This window comes from Onychostoma macrolepis, chromosome 01 (genome assembly GCF_012432095.1).
Source record: "Onychostoma macrolepis isolate SWU-2019 chromosome 01, ASM1243209v1, whole genome shotgun sequence".
Classification (NCBI taxonomy): domain Eukaryota; kingdom Metazoa; phylum Chordata; class Actinopteri; order Cypriniformes; family Cyprinidae; genus Onychostoma; species Onychostoma macrolepis.
Window position 1 is genome coordinate 27,975,305 of NC_081155.1, and position 24,091 is coordinate 27,999,395.

At 42.9% G+C, this 24,091-nt stretch overlaps 1 protein-coding gene across 5 annotated transcripts in view; it reads left to right on the top strand.

The window, feature by feature from the left end:
• The window catches only part of psip1a (PC4 and SFRS1 interacting protein 1a), a 122,220-nt gene that overhangs the window by 70,564 nt on the left and 27,565 nt on the right, over positions 1–24,091 (top strand). For all 5 annotated transcript variants that reach the window (XM_058789624.1, XM_058789631.1, XM_058789646.1 and 2 more), the window contains 4 exons: positions 16,428–16,477; positions 16,585–16,655; positions 16,867–16,968; positions 17,086–17,284. In XM_058789624.1, the coding sequence (XP_058645607.1) occupies positions 16,428–16,477; positions 16,585–16,655; positions 16,867–16,968; positions 17,086–17,284 (422 nt within the window). The remainder of the gene's footprint in view (positions 1–16,427; positions 16,478–16,584; positions 16,656–16,866; positions 16,969–17,085; positions 17,285–24,091) is intronic.

The window sequence follows — 24,091 nt, forward strand, 5'->3', positions numbered from 1 at the left end:
TTCATGGCATTCAGCTTTTAATATTGTCATCTTTTCTAAAATTATTTTATTGTTATTTATAAGATCGTACCGTCTTGATCAGGCTCCTGAAGTCCCTTTTCAGTGTCTCCGTCTGCCGCAGCTTGGTGTCATTAACCCCCGTGTGAATCACAACAGCTGCAACGCTCTCGTCGCCCTTCAGGATCGCGGGTATCTGTGCAGAAACATCGAGAACACAAGCACCAGGGAAACAGTGAGTGTGCACTTTACCTTCAGCTGACGTAGCATGGATGTCTCCGACGATTACAGCGTCGCGGAGGGGAGCGAAGCAGTTCTGGGTGGAGATCTCGAAGGCCGGAGGTGGCGGAGGGGGAGAGGTCTTCGCCCGGGGCCTGGCTCGTGTCTTCCGCTGCTGGTGCACCCAGGGTCCGTCATGTCCCGGTGCCGGAGTGAAGGACATCTGGGTCCAAGGGGCCTGTGCAGAGAAACACACGGAGTAGAGGTGGTGGGAGTGTTAGCAGTGCGCTGTTTACTTACCCTGGGCTTGTGAGTGTCATCCCGGGATGTTTCCAGCGCTGCTCTCCGCTCTCTCAGCTGGGCCTGCTTGTCCACCAGGTCACGGATCTGCTTCTCCACGGCCTCCAGCTCGAGCTGCACTGTAAGGATGAAAGAACCTCAGATACTTTGATCTCCTGAGAAACAAACAATTCAAACATGCACGGGCATCTTTGAGACACCCTACAGAGTGGAGGTGCAGGAAACTTCCTTCCCTTCTGTCCATTTGTTTCTTCTTAAATCCCTTCACCCATCCTTCCTTATCCTCAGTCTGCTCAAAATGGTCAATAGTAGATTGTAATGTTCTACATTAATGCAAGTGATATTTACAGTCATGTTTGGTATCATTTGAATTGTCTCAGGGCGACTGGTGCAATGGTCTCATTCTTATAAGAAGTAAACTAAAAGGTAATACAGATCCCAAAAGTTTAGAGATATTTTGCACACTGTAGAGGGTGGGTCAGTTCCCAGTGTCTTTCATGCAAATTACCTTCTGTCCCAAAAGGTGATAACTCTGCTTGATCAATGCAAATTCCAGTTGTTAGTTCCTGTCTCCATCTCGGGGGACGTTGGTCTTGGTCTGAAGTACTTAAGAAATGTTGCAAAAGGATCGGGGCCTTCTGTAGCCGGAATGAGCCCATAGGATGAAGTGTGTTCGCAAGTCAGGTATGCTTACTCTTAGATTTATCTTTGAGATTTTGATGTTTTGTATTGATTTGATATCTTTGAATTGTCTGTATAATTGGCACAATACATATTTACCTGTAACAATTAAAATTGTTACATTTGATTTTATTCTGACTTACTCTGAAATTATTTTCTCAAGTAGATTAAGTGAAGGCGTATGTTACCGCAAACATGCGTCCAGGGTTAGTACAGACTAGATCTCAGGTTAGATGGAGCATGGGGCACATCAGGTGAGTTTCTAGATTTCTGACTAACTTGATTTTAGTTAAGTTGTTATGGAGTTGCATTAACTATGGGAGGCTAGATAAAATACTATTGAGATACTAGCATGGTTCGGGCATATTTCATAGTACTAGCCATAACCTCTTGTTATAGTCTCAGCTTTAGTCAAGTTGTTATATAGTTAGACTAACTATAGGGGGCTAGATAGAAACACTACTGAAGTATCATAGTGCTAGCCATAACCTCTGATTATTGTTTGAGCTTTAACTAAGTTGTTACATTGGTGACTGTAGGGGGCTAAATTCGAGGTCATAATAAAATGGAGTCAGATTAGATAATAAAATGGAGTCAGATTATAATTTAACCTAAATTTAATAACTTTGCGCGCTGAAAAGACCGAACACGCAAGAAACCTTCAGCCACCATTGGATAACCTTCCTTGGGCCAATCGTGTGGACCTTACAAAGTGGTGACCCCGACGTGACTGAATGCAGCTCTAACGCGTCCTCACCTGCACTCAAAGGTAGACACAAATCCGCCATTAAAGCAAGTAACAGTGAAACAATGGTAATGTGTGTGAACAGAGTATTAGCAATGTAAGCGAGATTAGCGGCAGCCACGCTGACGATGCTAACGGGCTATAAGCTAATAGCAGACTTGGGAAATCAAAATTCTACAACAAAATTGTTTTTGTTGTAGAATGCGATAGGGGATATATTCACACGTTATAGAAATGAAAATGATGGTGTATAAAATTGATTTTAAGATAGAAAATAGACGATAAAAATTAACTTGACGGAGCTCAAACTCAGAACACACAGCAGCAACAAACAGGAAGTCGCAGCAACATTATATTAGTGTAACTTAGATGCCATTCTTCTTACGATGTAACAAGTACATCGAGTGTTATGGGAAGTGTTCCCGGTTCCGGTTGACCTAATTAATGCAGCCTAACAATCATTTAATGGATTTGAATAATAGAAATGTGTTAGTGTGTTATGTGTAAGCCAGGTTAAAGAGATGGGTCTTTAATGTAGATTTAAACTGACAGGGTGTGTCTGCCTTCCGAACAATGTTAGGTAGATTGTTCCAGAGTTAAATAGGAAGAGGATCTGCCACCCGTAGTTGATTTTGATATTGTAGATATTATCAAATGGCCAGAGTTTTGAGATCGCAGCGGATGTGAAGGACTATAATGAGATATGAGCTCGCTCAAGTATTGAGGAGCTAAACCATTCAGGGCTTTATAAGTAATTAGTACGATTTTGAAATGTGTACAATGTTTAAAAAGGGAGACAATGCAGTGTTGACAGAAACAGGCTAATATTGTCATTTTGGACCAGCTGGAGTTTTGTTTATTAAGCGCACAGAGTAACCACCCAATAAAGCATTACAATAATCTCCTTAAGGTCATGAACGCATGAATTAATGTTTCTGCATTTGACATTGAGAGCATAGGTTGATTTAGATATATTTTTCAAATGGAAAAATATATGGTTTTACAAATGCTAGAAACATGGCTTTCACAGGAAAGATTGCTATCAAATAGCACACATAATTACTCACTGCTGTGTGCGCACTTGAATGGGATAAATGCAGAGCGCAAATTCTGAGTATATTCCATCTAAATTCCACCATACTTGGCCACGTGTCACGTCACTCACTCACTCACTCATTATTATAATTTTTTTCTGCACTAAACTTTCTGGGCAACAGAGACTGTAAGTCCGGGAGATACCAAACGTGGTGGGATGATCAGAAATCTCACCCACTGATCAAGCACACAGACTTACATCTGCAGGTTACTAGGTGGCATTGGAACAATTAGGGCTAGAAACAAAGTTATTTTTTCCCCTCTAAATCGTTAACACATGACCTATAAAAGTCAAGTCAAGTCAAGTCACCTTTATTTATATAGCGCTTTTACAATACAGATTGTGTCAAAGCACTTAACAGTATCAAATTGGAGGATAGAGTGTCAGTAATGTATAATGATAAGATTAAACACTAAATTTTCAGTTAAAGGCATTTCATTATTGAATTCAGAGATGTCATTGTCTAGCTCAGTTTAGTTTAAATAGTATCTGTGCAATCAAATCGGCGATAATCGCTAGAAATTAAGTGTCCCCAACTGAGCAAGCCAGAGGCGACAGCGGCAAGGAACCAAAACTCCCTCTGTGACAGAATGGAGAAAAAAAAACCTTGGGAGAAACCAGACTCAGTCGGGGGGCCAGTTCTCCTCTGACCAGACGAAACCCGCAGTTCAAAAGTTTATATTTCTATTTTAATTTTGTTGCAATTTCTAACAATAGTAGTATTATGTAGTTAGGTATTTTATTATATTTTAGTTATTTTGTTATTTTTGGTTGATATATCTGGGGATATATCTCTGGGGGTCATCTGGGTGTCCTGGTCTCCGCTGACGATCAGGGCTGTAGACATCATCTCTTGGTGCTGATCCACCATCTGATCGGATACGGACTGAGAAACAGATGTCACGGTTTTGCTTGGCTCCTCCTCTTCTCTGTGTGCTGTGTCTGTCTCCTATAGGTGAGCTGGGCGCAGGTGTTTGGAATCGTGCTAATCAGTTCCTGGTCCTTTAAAGACGCTTCAGATGAGACCAGGAAGAGAGAGCTCCGCCGTTGTTCCATTTCTCCCGCACCGTTTAGGATTTTGTTTTTGTTTATTCATTACACCACACCACACTACACTGATTGCTTACCTTTTTATTTTTCAAAGCTAACTTCATTTACTGACTGTATAAAATCTATTTTGTTAAATTCTATTTATTGAATAAATCAAAGATATTTATATGTTGCGATTCCGCGTGTGGTCTTTCCCCTACTCTGTTGCTTGCTTTGAGCCAGGCACGTAACAGATTTGGGGGCTCGTCCGGGATTTTGAACCATCGATTGGTAAATATGCGAGGGTTTTTTTTGCATTTCTCAATTGGGTTTGAGTAATTAATAGTGTTTGTTGTTGAACGTACTTCATATTGTAGGCCGTTTTGATTAACGTGCCTAATTTGTTGACTGTATTCGGATATTGTGATCCGGCGCAGTTAAATTATTGGGAAAGACACACGCGGATCAGTTTAATTAGGTTTGAAAATGTAGTTGTGTTACGTGCGGGAGATAAGGAGATAATTTGGTTTGTTTGTGCCTGGGGTTGTTTAAATACAGCCAGGTTAAAGTATTGGGGGTGGTTCATACGTGCGGTGCTTCGCTGTGTTTGCAGGAGAAAAGAAAAAAAGATTTTTTTTATGGTGTAGCCATTGGAGCTTTGCGAACCCCTGATAAGCGCACGCTTGTTTGTTATTTTAGTTTTTTGTTTTTGTGCTATATCCTGGGCGGAGGGCACAGTCGTGGATACCTGCTTTAACGACATATTGTCGGGGAAGTTAGGTGCCGCTGATATCGTGTATTAAAAATCTCTGTTCTTGGGGTATGCATGAAGTGGATCGACGCGTGCAGGGCAGCTCCGGTTGTTGTTTTTTTGTTGTTTTTTCTTGTAGCTGCAGTGGGGTAGCCGCATTTACATTGATAAAAGTGCTCGTTTAAAAAAAAAAAAATTTTTAGGGTTAAAAGGGTTAAAACAAAAGTTAATGAATGGATACTTTGGATAATTTTTTCGCTGCTCCATCAGATCAGGTTTTAGATACGTTGACTAAGGAGCAGTTGCGTGAAGTTATTGAACATTATAATTTCAAATTGGGCTTTAAAAAAAATGCGACATTGGCACAGATAAGGCAGACTGTTAGAACTAGTTTGGCTGATAGAAAAGTTCTTCCATCAATAGCTTCAATGGATGAGTTGGAGCCTGAAGGTGCTTCAACTCCACTGGCAACATTGGGTGGGTCTCGCAGTAATTTTGGTCTTACCTTTGAGCAACAAAAAGAGTTGTTAGAAATGCAACAGAGAGAGCGAGAAGCTGAACGTAGAGAAAGAGAAGCTGAACGTCAACTAGAGTATGATAAAATAAAAAGTGATCGAGAAATTGTTTTAGAATGTCTTAGGTTGATAGCAGAAGGGAAAATTACTGGTGATAACGGTAGTGATGTTCCGACTGGATCAGTGCGCACCCCTGATATCTCTAATATGGCCAGATTGCTACCAAGGTTTAATGAGAGGGATCCGGATGTGTTCTTTTCACTGTTTGAAAATGTGGCAGATGATCGTGGTTGGAGTGATCCTGAACGAACGTTGTTACTCCAGAGCGTTCTAGTTGGAAAAGCGCAGGAGGCGTTTATTGCTTTGTCGGTGCCTGAAAGAAAGATTTATAAAAGCGTGAAAGATGCTGTGCTTAAAGTATATGAGTTAGTTCCAGAAGCATATAGACTGCGATTTCGTAATTGGAAGAAGGGAGAAAAGCAGACTTATACAGAGGTGGTAAGAGAGCTGAATTGTCATTTCAATCGTTGGTGTGCTGCAGTAGGCATCTCTACCTTTGAGGAGTTGTGTAATTTAATTGTTTTAGAGCAATTTAGAAACATCCTCCCTGATCGAATCGCAGTTTATATAAATGAGCGGAAGGTAAAAACCGCAGCAGACGCCGCAGTGTTATCTGATGAATATGTTTTAACGCACAGGCAAAATTTTAAAGAACATAATACAGGAAAGGGCTACCGCGAGCAGCGCTTTGGACGTTTCAGTGAACGTCTGAAAAGGTGCCAGTTAAAATTCTTAGAGATACGGGGGCCTGTGAATCTTTTCTTCTAGAGTCTGTTTTGCCTCTTTCTAGTGAGTCCAACATGGGTAATGTTTTAGTGAGGGGAATTGGGTTGCAGGTTGTAACTGTCCCTCTGCATAGGATTGAGCTACGGTCAGACCTGGTTCAGGGTGAGGTTGTCATTGCCGTGCGCCATACGTTGCCTGTAGATGGTGTACATCTCATCTTGGGTAATAACTTGGCTGGAGAGCGTGTTTGGCGTGAAGTGCCGCCACCTGTGGTGGTTAAGAGTGTTCCATCTATCCCAACAGGTGCTGATAGTAGCCTGCAGAGTTTACCTGAGGTATTTACTGCCTGTGCAGTAACACGTGCCATGAACCGTGCCTCTGGAACTGAGGTTCTAGAGAAAAATCGTAAGCCTGATTTACAGCCTATTGTTTTGCCAGAGTTGCCATCTTCTCTGTCATTTGGTGATTTTGTTGTAGCTCAGAAGGAGGACTCAACGTTGAGTGAACTGTTTGCTGGGGTTTTGCCTGTTGAGGAGCGACATAGTGCAGCGAGGGGTTATTTTGTTCAGGATGGGCTGTTGGTTCATAAGTGGATGCCTCAGACTAATGAGATGTTTGAGGATCCTGTTTTCCAGATAGTAGTGCCTGTGAAGTTTAGAGACTTGATACTACAGACGGCTCATGGTGATATAGCGGGCCATTTGGGTGTGCGGAAGACGTATGACAGACTTATGAAGTACTTCTATTGGCCTTGCCTAAAGAAGGATGTGGCATGCTTCCTTAAGACCTGTCATACATGTCAGTTAACTGGAAAGCCTAATCAGGTGATCAAGCCAGCTCCACTTTACCCTATTCCAGCTTTAGGGAACCCATTTGAGCATTTGCTAATTGACTGTGTTGGACCATTGCCTCCATCTAAATCAGGATGTGTTTACCTTTTGACTGTGATGTGTCAGGCCACCCGTTACCCCGCTGCCTATGCGTTACGTACAATTTCTACCAAGTCGGTGTTAAAGGCTCTCTCTCAGTTTATTTTCATCTTTGGCATCCCTCAGATTATTCAGAGTGACAGAGGTTCCAATTTTACATCACGAATATTTTCAGACGTGCTTGAGCAGCTGCGTGTTAAACATCAGCTTAGTAGCGCTTATCACGCCCAAAGCCAAGGCTCTCTGGAGCGTTTTCACCAGACGCTCAAGTCACTGCTTAGGGGTTACTGTGTTCAGCTCAGCAGAGACTGGGAGGAAGGGCTTCCATGGTTGTTGCTTGCAGCACGTGAGGTAACACAAGAAAGTACAGGTTTCTCACCTAATGATTTGGTGTTCGGCCATAGAGTTCGTGGGCCTTTAGATTAGATTAGATTCAACTTTATTGTCATTACACAAGTACAGGTACAGGGCAACGAAATGCAGTTTAGGTCTAACCAGAAGTGCAATAGCAGCAAGTGCAGTATATACAATGGTTGAATAAGTGCAGGACAAGGATATGTACTGAATATATGTATAAATATATATAGAAAGATGGTTATTAATATAAACAGAATTTACAGGTGAATATGTATAGTGAATAAATATACAGAATTTACAGGTGAATATGTATAGTGAATAAATATACAGATGGCTATTACTATAAACAGAATTTACAGGTGATATGTACTATCAATATAATATATATACAGATGACTATTACTATAAACAAGGTGTAAAAGTGCAGTGGAAGTGATTGCGTATTACAATTAGACATACGGTGCAAAATGTTAATGTAAGCATTGATAATTTAAACAACAGTCGGCAGTGCAAATGAGCATAGTCCAATTTAGGTATGGTAGTGCAAGATACAAAAGTAAACAGTTGTTACTGTAATAAAAATTTACATTCAGTAGTGCAAATAAGGCCGATGTGAGGTAGGAGAGAAGAGTTAATAATATATGAGGAAGTGGATCAACGGGGGTTAGAGTTCAGTAAAGAGACAGCTCTGGGGAAGAAACTGTTCTTTAGTCTGCTGGTCCTGGTCCGGAGGCACCTGAAACGCCTGCCGGAGGGCAGGAGAGAAAACAGTCTGTGGGCTGGGTGAGAGGAGTCCTTAAGGATGCTGCGAGCTCGATGCAGACAGCGTTTCCTCTGGATGTGTTCGATGGCAGGTGGTGGAGTCCCTATGATGCGCTGGGCAGTTTTCACCACCCGCTGCAGTGCCTTGCGCTCCACAACAGAGCAGCTCCCATACCATACTGTGACACAGTTGGTCAGGATGCTTTCTGTGCGCAGCGATAGAAGTTCACCAGGATAGCAGAGGAGAGCTGATTCTTCCTCAGTGTCCTCAGAAAGAAGAGGCGCTGGTGAGCCTTCTTGACCAGGCTGGAGGTGTTGGTTTTCCACAACATGTCCGCCGAGATGTGGATCCCCAGGAACTTGAAACTGGAGACACGCTCAACAGCCATTCCATTGATGTGGATGGTGTCGTGTGTGCCTCTTGACTCCTTCCTGAAGTCCACGATGAGTTCCTTTGTTTTGGTGGTGTTGAGGAGCAGGTTATTTTCAGTGCACCATGTGGCCAGGTGCTGGATCTCCTCCCTATAGGCAGTCTCATCGTTGTTACTGATGAGGCCAATCACCGTGGTGTCGTCTGCAAACTTGACGATGGAATTAGATCCATACACAGGCTTGCAGGCGGAGGTGAAGAGGAAGTAGAGAAACGGGCTTAGCACACAGCCCTGTGGTACACCAGTGTTAAGTGTGATGGATGTGGAGCAGGTGAATCTGATCGAACATTTCTGGGGTCTGTTGGTCAGGAAGTCCAAAATCCAGTTACACATTGAGGTATTGATGCCCAGGTCTCCAAGTTTGGCTATTAACTTGGTTGGGATGACAGTGTTGAATGCTGAGCTGAAGTCAACAAACAGCATACGTGCATAAGTGTTCTTATTGTCCAGGTGAGTGAGCACAGAGTGCAGTGCCATGGAAACTGCGTCCTCTGTGCTCCTATTGCTATGGTAGGCAAACTGGTGTGAGTCCAATGTGGATGGTAGAGAGTCTTTTAGGTGTTCCAGGACCAGCCGCTCAAAGCACTTCATGACGATGGGTGTGAGTGCTACAGGGCGGTAGTCATTAGGGCACCTCGGACTAGAGTGTTTTGGCACTGGCACAATGGAAGTGCATTTAAAGCATGTTGGTACGGCTGCTTGGGCAAGAGACAGGTTGAAAATGTCTGTAAAACCCCAGTGAGCTGCTCCGCACATGCCCTGAGAACACGACCAGGGATGTTGTCTGGTCCAGCAGCCTTGTGCGCGCTGATCCGCTCAGTGCCTTGCAGACATCTGTGGAGGAGAGTATGATTGGTGGGTGGTCAGCTGAGGATTGAGCTTGGTGGCAGTTTCTCTGTTGTCTCTTTCAAAGCGAGCATAAAAGTAATTTAGCTCGTTCAGGAAGTTGACATCAGTGGCTGCGGGGGTGGAGTGGGTGGGTTTGTAGTCACTGATGGCCTGAATGCCCTGCCACATGCGTCGAGGGTCAGAGTTGGAAAAGTGTCCCTCTATCTTTAGGTTGTAGCAGTGCTTGGCCTTTTTGATGCCCCTCTTCAGGTTTGCTCTGGATGTGCTGTAGGCTTGTGCATCTCCTGATCTGAAGGCAGTGTTGCGTGACTTCAACAGGAGTCGCACTTCCTTGTTCATCCAAGGCTTCTGATTTGGATATGTGGTGATCTGTTTCTGGGTTGTAACACTGTCAATGGTGATATTGATATGATCCAATACAGAGGAGGTGTAAGAGTCAATGTCTGTGTGAGCGCCACTGGTGGCTTGAGAAGCAAACATACTCCAGTCTGTGTGTAGAAACCTTTCCTGGAGTGTGGAATCTGCCCCGCAGGCCACACCTTGATGGTCTTCACTGATGGCTTCACACGGTTGATGAGGGGTGCATATTTGGGGTGAGGAACAAAGAAAGGTGATCTGACTGTCCCAGGTGGGGGAGGGGTGTCGCAACGTAGCTCCAGCCATGTTTGTGTAAACATGGTCTAAGGTTTTGTTTCCTCTGGTGTGACAGGAAACATGCTGGTGAAACTTGGGTAGCACTGACTTTAAGTTTGAGTGATTAAAGTCACCTGCAACAATAAAAGCCGCTTCGGGTGATCAGTCTGTTGTTTACTGATGGCTGCGTGAAGTTCTTTCATAGCAAGCTTGGCATCAGCATCCGGGGAATATAGGCTGCAGTTATAATGGTGGAAGTGAACTCCGCGGTAGATAAACGGTCTACATTTAACCATGAGAAACTCAAGGTTAGCTGAACAATGACTCCCAACAATAGCAGAGTTTGTGCACCAAGCTTTGTTAATGTAAATGCACAATCCACCACCTCTGGTCTTACCGGAGCCATCTAATGTTCTATCCGCCCGAGTGTGTGGCGTCCGCTAGCTCAATAGCGGTGTCCGTATTCCGCTGTTTAACCAGGTTTCCGTGAAGATTAGGACGTTACAGTTCAAAAGTTTCTTGCTGTGTGTGATGCTGAGTCGAATCTCCTCCATTTTGTTCACTAGCGACCGTACATTGGCAAGGAAAATGCTGGGTAAGAGAGCCGGTGTGGTGTTAGCCTTAGCTTAGCTCTTAGTCCTCCGCGCTTCCCCCGCCTTTGTTTACGATCTCGACGCCGCCTGCGAGCACTTCCGCCCGGCCGGGTAGGGTGCATAGCCTCGGGTGTCCTAGCGATCTCAGGAAGGAGTCGAAGATTGTCCATAAAAGTGTCGGAAATTTGCAAACCGATATCCAAAAGCTCACAACGGGTGTACGATGTAAAGGCACAACTGTTCTGCACGAACAGGCCCGAGATGAGTAAGAAAAATACCACAAAATTGCAAAATCTGGAGAGACCCAGAGCCTCGCGATGTACTCGCGCCGCCATCTTGGGATTTCTTTAGCTGTCCTGCAGGATAAGCTGAAGTGTCCTGAGAGTCCCACTAACTTGTTGGAGTATGTGAACGGCTTTCGCCGGAAATTGTTCTTAGCCTGTGAGATGGCTGTAGAAAATCTGACTAAGGCTCAGAAGAAAATGAAGAGTTGGTATGACCGCCGGGCTGAGCCGAGAGTGTTCAGTCCTGGAGATCAGGTTCTGGCGCTGTTGCCGATAGCCGGTTCCCCCTTTCTTGCTAAATGTTCAGGTCCCTACACTGTTGTTCGCCAGGTGTCAGACCTGAACTATCTAGTTTCAACTCCTGATCGTAAGCGTAATACGCAGCTCTGTCACATTAATCTTTTGAAACCTTACTACAGTAGGTCTCCGGTTTCTGGGGCAGCAGAGACTGGTGATCGGGTTAAGTCAGTTGCTTTGGCTGCAGTTGCTGGGATATCTAGCTTCTCTCCCCACATGGTGGCAGCGTGTGGTGGTGAGGATGTGATTAGCCCAGATGACTGTGTACTCCAGCCTCGGTTGAAGAACTCAGAGAAGTTGTCTGATTTGGACACACTATTTGGGCATTTGTCCAAGGAGAGGGCATTAGCAGTTAAGTCGTTGATTTTTAACTTTCCTGCTTTGTTTTCAGACACACCGTCTTGCACTCAGTTGATCAAGCACGACATTGATGTGGGTGACACTGAGCCGATAAGGCAGAGGTTCTATCGAGTGTCACTCGAGAAACAGCAGCACCTAGAGGCAGAGGTGAGGTATCTCTTGAATAATGGGTTGGCAGAACCCTCTTATTCCAGTTGGGCTTCACCTTGCATTCTAGTTAGTAAACCTGACGGGACGTATAGATTTTGTACTGATTATCGGAAGCTAAATAACATCACAAAGCCAGATTCTTTTCCGCTCCCAAGGGTTGAAGACTGTGTTGACCAGGTAGGATCGGCCAGGTTTGTAAGTAAGTTTGATTTACTTAAAGGCTACTATCAGGTTCCTTTGACACCTCGGGCTCAGGAGGTGTCAGCCTTTATAACGCCGTCTGGCCTGTATTCGTACTCTGTGATGAGCTTTAGGTTACGCAATGCACCTGCCACATTTCAGCGACTAATGAGCCGCGTAGTCTCTGGTTTACAGGGCTGTGCTGTTTATTTGGACGATGTGGTCGTGTATAGTGACGGGTGGTCTGAACATCTTGAGCGTATCCAGGCTCTTTTTACACGGTTAGTTGAAGCTCGTCTCACTGTAAATCTCGCTAAGTGTGAGTTTGCCCAGGCGACAGTTGTTTACTTGGGGAAGGTGGTGGGGCAAGGCCAGGTGAGGCCTGTGCACGCTAAGGTGGTGGCTATCGATAATTTCCCTGTTCCAGCTACCAAACCTGAGCTTAGATGCTTTTTAGGAATGGTGGGGTATTATCGTGGCTTTTGTGCTAACTTTTCCACTGTCGTTGCCCCATTGACCAACCTTTTGAAGGGTCGTGTTAAATTTGATTGGACTGCGATTTGTCAGGCCGCATTCGATAATGTGAAGTTGTTGTTAACATCTGCTCCTGTTTTAATGGCTCCCCGCATGGACCAGTCATTCCAGATGCAGGTCGACGCCAGCCACGTGGGTGCTGGGGCCGTCCTCCTGCAGACGGATGAACAAGGCGTAGACCGGCCAGTGTGTTTCTTTTCAAAAAAGTTTAACCGCCACCAGTTAAATTATTCGACCATCGAGAAAGAAACACTGGCTTTAATATGGGGATTACAACACTTTGATGTTTATTTAAGTGGGGGTGCTGTTCCGGTTACCATTTATTCTGATCATAACCCACTAACGTTCTTATATTCTCTAAAGAGCCCAAGTCAGCGCCTTATGCGCTGGGTGTTATTTCTACAACCGTACAGCCTACTGATCCGGCACATTCGGGGTGTGGACAATATCATGGCTGATGCTTTGTCCCGCGCCCCGTGTGAGCCGGAGTGAGTCAGTGTTTTGTCCTGTCTCTCTCTCTCTTTCTGGTATCTCTCATCTCTTTCTCTGCCTAGTCTCCTTAAAATTTGGCTTTCCAGGTATCGGGACTTGCTGGAGCCTTGGGTTCGAAGGGAGGGTAGTAGGAACTACTGGGGAGTGGAGGGCTGCTGGACTTAAGTGACCATGTTGCATTTGCTTTGCGGGCTTGGGCGGAGTGTCCAAGCCATAGCCCCTAGACAAAGTTGAGTATATATATATATTTTTTTGTTCAATGTTTGGGTGCTGGGGGGGGGAGGAGTGTGTAATTTTTCCAGAGTCTCTCTTTGAGAGGTCTCTGTTGTAAGGGGTGTCACGGTTTTGCTTGGCTCCTCCTCTTGTCTGTGTGCTGTGTCTGTCTCCTATAGGTGAGCTGGGCGCAGGTGTTTGGAATCGTGCTAATCAGTTCCTGGTCCTTTAAAGACGCTTCAGATGAGACCGGGAAGAGAGAGCTCCGCCGTTGTTCCATTTCTCCCGCACCGTTTAGGATTTTGTTTTTGTTTATTCATTACACCACACTACACTGATTGCTTACCTTTTTATTTTTCAAAGCTAACTTCATTTACTGACTGTATAAAATCTATTTTATTAAATTCTATTTATTTAATAAATCAAAGATATTTATATGTTGCGATTCCGCGTGTGGTCTTTCCCCTACTCTGTTGCTTGCTTTGAGCCAGGCACGTAACACAGACTAGGAAAGAAACAGACCAATATTAGCGTAGATGCCATTCAACTTACGATGTAACGAGTACATTGTGTGTTATGGGGAGTGTTCCCGGTTCCGGTTGATCTAATTAATGCAGCCTAACAATCCTTTAACGTATTTGAATAATAGAAGCGTATTAATGTGTTATGTGTAAGCCAGGCTAAAGAGATGGGTCTTTAATCTAGATTTAAACTGACAGAGTGTGTCTGCCTCCCGAACAGTGTTAGGTAGACTGTTCCAGAGTTTGGGTGCTAAATAGGAATAGGATCTGCCGCCCGCAGTCGATTTTGATATTCTAGGTATTATCAAACGGCCGGCATTTTGAGAACGCAGCAGACATGGAGGACTATAATGCGATAAGAGCTCGCTCAAGTACTGAGGAGCTAAACCATTCAGGGCTTTATAAGTAATTAACAAGATTTTAAAATCTATCCGATGCTTGATAGGGAGCCAGTGCAGTGTTGACAGAACCGGGCTAATATGGTCATATTTCCTGGTTCTAGTAAGGACTCTAGCTGCTGCATTTTGGACTAACTGTAGTTTGTTGATCAAGCGTGCAGAACAACCACCCAATAAAGCATTACAATAGTCTAACCTTGAGGTCATAAACGCATGAATTAACATTCCTGCATTTGACGTTGAGAGCATTGGTCGCAATTTAGATATGCTTTTGAGATGAAAAATGCAGTTTTACAGATGCTAGAAACATGGCTTTCAAATGACAGATTGCTATCGAACAGCACACCTAGGTTCCTGACTGATGAAGAAGAATTGACAGAGCAGCCGTCAAGTGTTAGATAATGTTCTAGGTTACATGTGGGGTTTTAGGTCCGATAATTAACACCTCTGTTTTTCAGAATTTAGCAGTAAAAATTACTCGTCATCCAGTTTTTATATCGACTATGCATTCCGTTAGTTTCTCAATTTGGTGTGTTTCACCGGCCGCGAAGAAATATAGAGCTGAGTATCATCAGCATAACAGTGAAAGCTAACACCATGTCTCCTGATAATATCTCCCAAGGGTAACATATAGAGCGTGAAAAGTAACGGCCCTAGTACTGAGCCTTGAGGTACTCCATACTGCACTTGTGATCGATATGATACCTCTTCATTCATTGCTACGAACTGATGGCGGTCAGATAAGTACGATTTGAACCATGCTAAGGCACTTCCACTAATGCCAACAAAGTTTTGTAGTCTATTCAAAAGAATGTTGTGGTCGATAGTGTCGAACGCAGCGCTAAGATCCAGTAGAACTAATAAAGAGATACAACCACGATCAGATGATAGAAGCAGGTAATTTGTAACTCTAATGAGAGCAGTCTCAGTACTATGATACGATCTAAATCCTGACTGGAATTCCTCACAGATATCATTTTTCTCTAGGAAGGAATATAATTGTGAGGATACTACCTTTTCTAGTATCTTTGACAGAAAAGGGAGATTTGAGATCGGTCTGTAATTAACTAGATCTTTGGGGTCAAGTTGTGGTTTTTTAATGAGAGGCTTAATAACAGCCAATTTGAAGGTTTTGGGGACATATCCTAATGACAATGATGAATTAATAATAGCCAAAACAGGATCTATGACAAGTTTATACAATTCTTCCTCTCCCACAGTAGAGAATGAGTGTAATTGTTCCTCAGGGGGTCTATAGTGCGCTATCTGATGCGATACTGTAGCTGACGGCTGCAGGGATACAATTTTATCTCTGATAGTATCGATCTTGGAAGTGAAGTAGTTCATAAAGTCATTACTGCTATGCTCTTGGGAAATGCCAACACCTGTTGATGCTTGATTTTTCGTTAATTTAGTTACTGTATTGAATAAATACCGGGGGTTATGTTTGTTTTCTTCTAGAAGAGAGGAAAAGTAATCAGATCTAGCAGTTTTTAATGCTTTTCTGTAGGATAGGGTACTTTCTCGCCAAGCTAAACGAAATACCTCTAATTTAAAAATATATACTCTACAAAATATAAATATTCTTTCTATTTGCCTAATGAAAATGAATGTGCAATTTAGAATTTTCCAAAAATTAAACTTTCAAACTCCTCTTAGGCTGTTCAGCTTGCATGAATTTACACCTATGAGTCATCCCCAGACACTCATGACAAAGAGTTATCAAAATAATTGTGATTCATGAAAGAATTGCAAAGATATTAGTTAATTAGCTGGTCAGGCAATGCCTATTTTTACAAACTGACCTATAACTGCTGAACACATGTTCAAGCTTAACTAAACTTCACACATGGACAATAGGGCATTCTGAGGATACACACCAAGATTCATAGAATTCCACTAAAAGGGGGGTGCTACAGCTAAAAAAAACTGTATAATCTGTATAATCCGCAACTGTATAATCCAAGTTGAAAATTGCTATGCATCTTCTTTGGTTGACATCTTAATATATTCTGTAATATGACTCTGCTACAAAAAGCAGCCAAATTTCAAAGGTTAACAGTTACAGATCTATCTATCTAAATAGAATTTAGGAAACTAGATAAGCTTCAGATAAGCGTAAATAGTTTTTCAGTAGGTTTTGTAAGTTTTGTTACAAGTTGTTCACACACTATCAATAAAAAAGCAATTAATACATAAAAATTATTACATATAGTCCCTTTAAATAGCAAAGTCAAACATGATTTCATGCACTAGATCTTTCTAAATAGAATGAATATATATATATATATTATTTTATTTTTTTTTTTTTTTTTTTTTTTGCAGGTTAGGAAAAGATGGAAAGAGAGATGACAGAAAAGGAGACAAGAGAAAGGGTAAGACAATAAATAGTGAAGTGCTATGCAGTCCTTAGATAAGTCACCTATTTGTTATGACACTTGTTGAAACATTGTTTTTTACTTTTTCAATTCTTCAAATAAAGACGTTTCTGCAGAGTCCAGACTGCAGAAGTTGCATGGGGATATTAAAACATCTTTGAAGATTGATCACCTTGTAAGTCCAGGCTCCAATTCATTTTTTTTTTTTTTTCTCTTGTATATAGCTTTTAAACTTAATTTCTGTAATGTTGTCAGCTGACACCTAGACTGATATTGATGTTGTGCGTATAATAATTTGCTCATGCTCGCTTTGAAATTAATGTATTAACCTTCTTGTTTATGTAATTATGGTTGTGTAAGTGAATTTTCACTCTCTCCATTCTTAGGATGTGAGGAAATGTTTAGTTGCATTGGATGAGTTGAGTTCATTGCATGTTACTACTCAACATCTTCAGAGACACTGTGAACTCATAGCTACTCTTAAAAAGGTATGATTTAAACATTTTTGGGCAACATTGGACAAAAGTCATGTTTATAAATTATAATTGTAAAAAAAAAAAAAGTTAACTGAAAATGAATCATAGTTTTATACTGTGTCTTTACAGATCCGCAGGTTTAAAGCCAGCCAGGATGTGATGGACAAAGCCACAATGCTTTATAATAAGTTTAAAAGCATGTTTTTAATGGGAGAAGGAGAGTCAGTGCTCAGTCAAGTGCTCAACAAAAGTCTGACTGAACAGAGACAGTTTGAAGAGGCCAAGAGGGGAGTGCTAAAAAACACAGAACAGACCAAAGAGCAGAAAGGTAAAGAACTGACTGCCACATGCTTGTTTTACAGCATACATTTTTGCATTACATACATATGAAGGTAGGTGTAATTATATATTGTGCCACAATATATAATGGTACAAAAATTCAATCATATGCATCATGGATGTTAAAAAATGTAAGACGGAGCCCCGGGAGTTTAATATTTTTCTTTAATTATTTTATTTTTATTTTTTTATATTAAATAAATAAATACTTAATAAATCAAAACATAGGCTAAGTTTAAGCGAATATTAAGTAATTTAGCCTATATTGTAGACACAATACTGTAAATATCAACTGTTTTTGCTCCGAAATATTTCAGAGTCACAGCAGCAACGATTGTTCCTCTGAATAACATAGATTTGTTCTTAAATGTTTGTTTTTTTTACAAATGCGAAAGCCAGCAGCCATATCACCCTGTAACCCAAGACTGGTTGCCCACTGAAGCTAAGCAGGGTTGAGCCTGGTCAGTACCTGGATGGGAGACCTGAGAAAACTAGGTTGCTGCTGGAAGAGGTGTTAGTGAGGCTAGAAGGGGGTGCTCACCCTGTAGTCATCCCCATACACTGATTGGTTTCATCACTCTTGTCTTCTCTCTACCAATAAGCTAGCGATATAGAAATGTGATTAGTTTACAACAAAACAATGCCTTACCTCAAAAATATTTTTTTTTCCCTTGCATAATGAAATTGAATACACTTAGCTAATCATTTGCAGCTAATGAATTTTTCATAAATTGGAATCTGTGTTTGTAGACGATTAAAGGACGCAAAGGATACACCTGATGCATCCTTCAAAATAGGCTAAATTATGGATGCAAAACAAAGACAGAGCTTTATGATGTGGCAGCCTAGATATACTATGGGGTGTGAGATCTTTCAGCACATTCTAAGCAGCCAATCATGTGTAATCCAATTGGAATAATCCAACCCCCTCTGAATAACAAAACTAAGTGCCAAGTTGTCTGTGATAGGGATGTGCAACTTCATAACTGAGGCGATACTCATCGCGATGCATAGCCAACGATACCATACATTAAAGATACATAGGAAGCAGCTACCGATGCAATATGATTCACCCCTATTACGACTGTGGTCAAGCCAGCCACGGTTCAGAAAAACACGGTCAAGCCAGCCGTGATTGAAATTAGTGTGTGCGGGAAATTAGTATTACTATGATTAAACATTAAAATTCCTCTATTTCTCTGCTGTTAACACATTTACCTTTCTCCTATCCCTTGGAGCCCTCTTCTCGGACAGAGAAAATAATGATGATCAGGCACATTTTATTTTCTGCAGTCTGCAGAAAATAAATTCTTTATTTCTAACTGCACTGTTAGACATTTCAAAGGGTTTTTACAGTAACGTGTTGCCAGTAAGTTACTGTAATTAAGATTTACAGTCGCAAACTTTATTTAATTTACAGTTGCAAAGTGTACTGTTTTGCAGTAAATTACTGTTAAAAAAAAATCAAATTCATCAGTATACTACTGTAATTCATTCATTTTAATATAGATTTCATTAGATTTTATAATTTTTTTATAGAATTCATTTTATTTTTACTCTACATACGTACTACTGGCATTCAATTAAAACAGACACAATAATTACAAAATATCAAATGCTTTATTTAAAACTTGCATGTATGACACTTAAAAATACAGTCTTGCAATGCTGGAACAGTGCATCTTCACCATTTATCCTGTCTTAGGACATTTTGCAGTGCATTATGTTGTATCCTCTGGATTTATCATCACAAAGAATCTATAGGCAACAGAAACCTAATGGGGAAAAAAAGACAAGCAGCCAAAGAATACATAGCCATCTGCAAAACCCAGGTGCTGCTCCAAAATGTGGCCAACACCTTTGCTCACCGTCCACTTTGACAGAAATGTCTTCTCTGAAAAACAAGTGGTAGAAAATGACACTTTTAAAAGGCAAATCTCATATAGAATACACAAACCTCTCAAAACCGTAGTTGTTCTCTTGCCATGAATTATCAGTCTCAGGATGGGTGGCTGGTATGCTCATTTCTTTCTTGATGCTTCACTTGCAGTTGCCTTTAAAACACAAATACAAAAAAAAAAAAAATGCAATCTTAGATGTAAATCTTAAATTTCATTAAAAACTATAACAAACTAATTCTAAAACTTGAAACGCAGCTAGCCACAAAACTTGTTTAACCTAGCTAACATACGATTTTATTTTCTAAATAGGCTACTGGCCAACATTAACTGCTAACACCTGAACTAAATTTCACATTAGTTTACCTAATGTTAATATAAGATAAGCGTTGCTCGTTATAATTATAATTTCAATTCGGTAATTTAATTCAGTCAAAAGTCATTTGAAACGACAACGCAGTTTACCATAGTAAAGTTTGTTACCGCCATGTTGATGGGTAAACGTTACTAGGTTAAACTGGTGTGCAAAAATATGACACAAACACACAGACAAACGTACATATATTTTTACCTTGCTTGCTGGTCTTATTCTCTCGTAAGGTGCATCGACACACAGCGCAGATGTTCTCTGGAACTTTTCCACTCTCGCGGGTTCATCCCCGGGCAAAACCCACGGCGCTACCGTGCTGCTTCCGTGTCTTCCTCAGACGCAAGTGGCGCAACACGACTCGATAAAAGACAATATAGAACCTATTATATATACTATCTACAGTGGATGTGGACAGTAAAGTGATGCCCCGGTATATTTCTGACGTACAGATGTACTCCAGGCGCTCGCGCTGTTTCTGACATGAAGGACAAACGGATTTGAAGAATTATACTGGGTGATATACAGTAAATAACTGTAGAAATTACAGAAATGTCTAACAGTGTATTTTTATATAGAAATGTGTTTCTGCAGTTGGAATCAGCCTCATGACATCCAAGGCATTTCTTACATGCTCCGATCTTTCTCATTTGAGAAATTGAGAAATGTAAGCTTGTCTTACACTTATATTGTTATAGTAAAACTGTTTGTGCAAAATTTTATAGCAAAAAAACCTAAAAAAAAAAAATTTCTCGAATGGGGGTGGGGGGGTGGATGGGCGCTCAGAGGGGGTCTCGCCCGGGAGTAATTCAATGTAGAACCGCCACTGCTGGCTACCAATAGCTGCTCGCATAAAATTCAAGGCATTAACATTTGCCTACAAAACCACCACTGGCTCTGCACCTCTTTACCTAAATTCACTACTTCAGACTTATGTGTCCTCTAGAAGCTTGCGTTCTGCAAGTAAACAGCGCATTATTGTGCCATCCCAAAGATGCACAAAATCACTTTCACTGACTTTTACATTAACTGTTCCCTCCTGGTGGAATGACCTGCGCAACTCCAGTGTTGGGGAAAGTTACTTTTAAAAGTAATGCATTACAATATCGTGTTAATCCATAAAAAAGTAACTAATTACGTTACTTAGTTACTTTTTATAAAAAGTAATGCGTTATGTTACTTTTGCGTTACTTTTTAAATATGAGCAGGGCTTGATTGTTTGTTTTTAATATAAGAAGTTCTATTTATAGCTAATGTAAAAGCCCTTTCACACCAAAAAGTGTAATGAATAAACCTCAGGCTGAAGGAGAAGCAAATTCACGTCTGTACAGTAGAAAGCAGGAGAAGAAGTTTCAACACTCTTCAGCAATAAAAAACAATGAAGCACAATTGTTAGTTTATCTAAAGTCATTTTTACTTATTAGAATGGTTGAACTGGCTCATCAAAGGTCAGCAGCAAAGACATAGGTTAATAAAATGGGATTAGATACATTTGTGTTATTTAACATATTTAATTATTGCAGGTCATATTCTGAGTTTGCATTTCACTGTTTTAATTCATTTTGATGAATACTAAATTTGTTTTTGTTTTGTTTTTTTGCGAGTGGGATGAATTAATGCACGTTTGTAGTGAATGTGACATACATAATTCACCTTTGTTGTTAAGCGTAGTTCTACACACTGTTGATTATAAACGCAGCACTTTGTTCTTAGTGTGTTTATTCATGACTACAGGGATCGCGGTCCCTTTAAATTGCGTGATGACGTGGGACGCGGTTCAGCGCCATTAATAAATAAATGACACACGCATTCGTGTGCTCAAAGTGAGAAGTTGTCACTTGCGAATTATTGCAATTTCCACACTGGTGACCCCAACGTTAGTCTGCTGGACGTATCCAGAGACACAACACGACCATGACCGCGAACGCTGTCACCCTCAAACTCCCCGAATTCTGGGAATCGTCGGCATCGGCATGGTTCGCCCAGACTGAAGCGCAGTTCGCGTTGCGTGAGATCACCGTGGATACAACAAAATTCTACTATGTTGTGTCGGCTCTCGGAAATTCAACGGCATCCAGAGTGGTGAGCCTTCTAACAAATCCTCCGGCAACTGAGAAGTATACAGCGCTCAAAGCCCACCTGTTAAAAACGTTTGAACTGTCGGACGCTGAGAGAGCCAGTAGGCTTTTTTCACTTCAAGGACTGGGTGACAGCAAACCGTCCAAGCTCATGGACCGTATGCTGGATCTTCTGGGCGAGCACAGACCAGATTTTCTTTTCATCCAGCTTTTCCTGCGTCAGCTGCCTTCTCAAGTGAGAGCTGCATTGGCCAACACCACAATCACTGACTGTCGGAGACTGGCTGAAGAGGCTGATAAATTTTTCCTGGCGAGTCAGGAACATTGTGGGGCCACGCGCTTTTTCCCGTGCACATCGCTATGGTGACGCGGGACGACTCCACACTCGTCGCGGCAACCACTTCTCGTCGGCAGCAGCCTTCTGGCCCCCAACAGCCTTAAGGCTTGTGTTTCTACCATGCAAAGTTTGGAACCAAAGCTACCAAATGCCGTTCACCATGCAGTTTCGGCGGTTCGGGAAATGTCAGGGCCGGCGCTCAGCAGTGGCCATGAGCGTCAGCCGCGTAGGCAGGCTGCTTTTCATCCGCGACAGCATCTCCGGACGCCGTTTTCTGTGCGACACGGGGGCACAAAGGAGCATCCTGCCTGCATCCCGTTTGGACATGGTGACCGACAGCCACTGCCCCCCTATGGAAGCTTCCAATGGTAGCCCCATCCGCACATATGGAACGAGGTATGTCGAATTGTGTTTCGGAGGACAGCAGTTCGGCTGGGACTTTGTTACAGCAAAGGTCGCCGTCCCCCTCATCGGCGCTGATTTTTTATGTGCACATGGACTGTTGGTGGATGTAAAGAACCGCCGTCTGATTGACGCCGTCACGTTTTGTTCTTATATGTGCACGCTCAGCGAGGCCGACCCCATACGACTGTCTAGCATGCTCTCAACGTCCGATGATTTCCACCGTCTACTTGCCATGTTCCCAGCCCTCACTCAGCCCACTTTCTCGGCATCTGCCGTGAAGCATGGTGTGGAGCACCATCTCGCCACTACTGGTCCTCCTGTCTTCGCCCGAGCTCGGCGCCTCGACCCAACCAAGCTTGCCGTGGCAAAGGCTGAGTTTGCCAACATGGAACGCCTGGGCATAGTACGCCGATCCGACAGCCCGTGGACATCACCCCTCCACATCGTCCCCAAACCTGGCGGCGGCTGGCGCCCGTGTGGTGACTACCGGCGGCTTAATGAGGCAACGGCACCTGACAGATACCCTGTCCCAAACATACAGGACTTTTCAGCACACCTGGCTGGCAAGGTGATTTTTTCCAAGGTGGACCTTGTCCGGGGATATCATCAGGTGCCGGTACACCCACTGGACATTCCCAAAACGGCAGTGATTACGCCGTTTGGTCTATTTGAGTTTCTGCGTATGCCGTTCGGCCTGAAAAATGGCGCCCAATCTTTTCAGCGCCTCATGGACTCTGTTTTGCGGGAGCTGCCTTTCCTTTTTGTGTACTTGGATGACATCCTTGTAGCGAGCATGTCCAAGTCTCAGCACCTGGTGCAACTTCGAACACTTTTTGAGCGGCTTAGCCAACATGGATTAATTGTCAACCCCGCCAAGTGCCAGTTCGGTCTCTCCACTATTGACTTCTTAGGACACAGAGTCACTAAGGATGGGGCAGTCCCTCTCCCATCAAAGGTGGAGGCAGTCACACAGTTCCCACGCCCGCTCACTGTCAAATCCCTGCAGGAATTCCTCGGCATGGTGAATTTTTGGATTACAACCGCATGGCGGCGACTCAGACCACAGACCCAGATGTTCAACTCCTGAAGACCTCGACTACAGGGCTACAGATCGAGAACGTGGTTTTTGGCGACGCCGGCACCACGCTCCTGTGTGACATCTCCACAGGTAGTCCTCAGCCGGTTGTTCCCTCGGGATGGAGACGACAAGTTTTTGATGCCATCCATGGTCTCTCCCACCCAGGTTCGAAAGCGTCACAGAGACTGGTTGCAGCGAAGTTTGTTTGGCACGGCCTCAAGAAGGACGTTAGGGACTGGGCTAAAACCTGTGTTGAGTGCCAACGGGCCAAAGTACACCGCCACACTAAAGCCCCATTAGAGTTGTTCCCTGTTCCTGAGAGGCGTTTTGACCATGTAAACATGGACCTGGTCGGTCCTCTGCCTTCCTCTCACGGTTTCACATATCTGTTAAACATGGTTGACAGGGCCACCCGCTGGCCTGAGGTTGTGCCGCTGACGTCAGTGGCATCTGTCAAAATGACACGGGCATTTATTGGCACCTGGGTTGCCCGTTTCGGCACCCCTTCGGACATATCCTCTGACCAAGGCGCGCAGTTTACATCTGAGCTATGGAATGCTGTCGCACAGAGCCTCGGCGTGAAACCGCACAACCGCATATCACCCGCAGGCTAACGGACTCTGTGAACGTTTT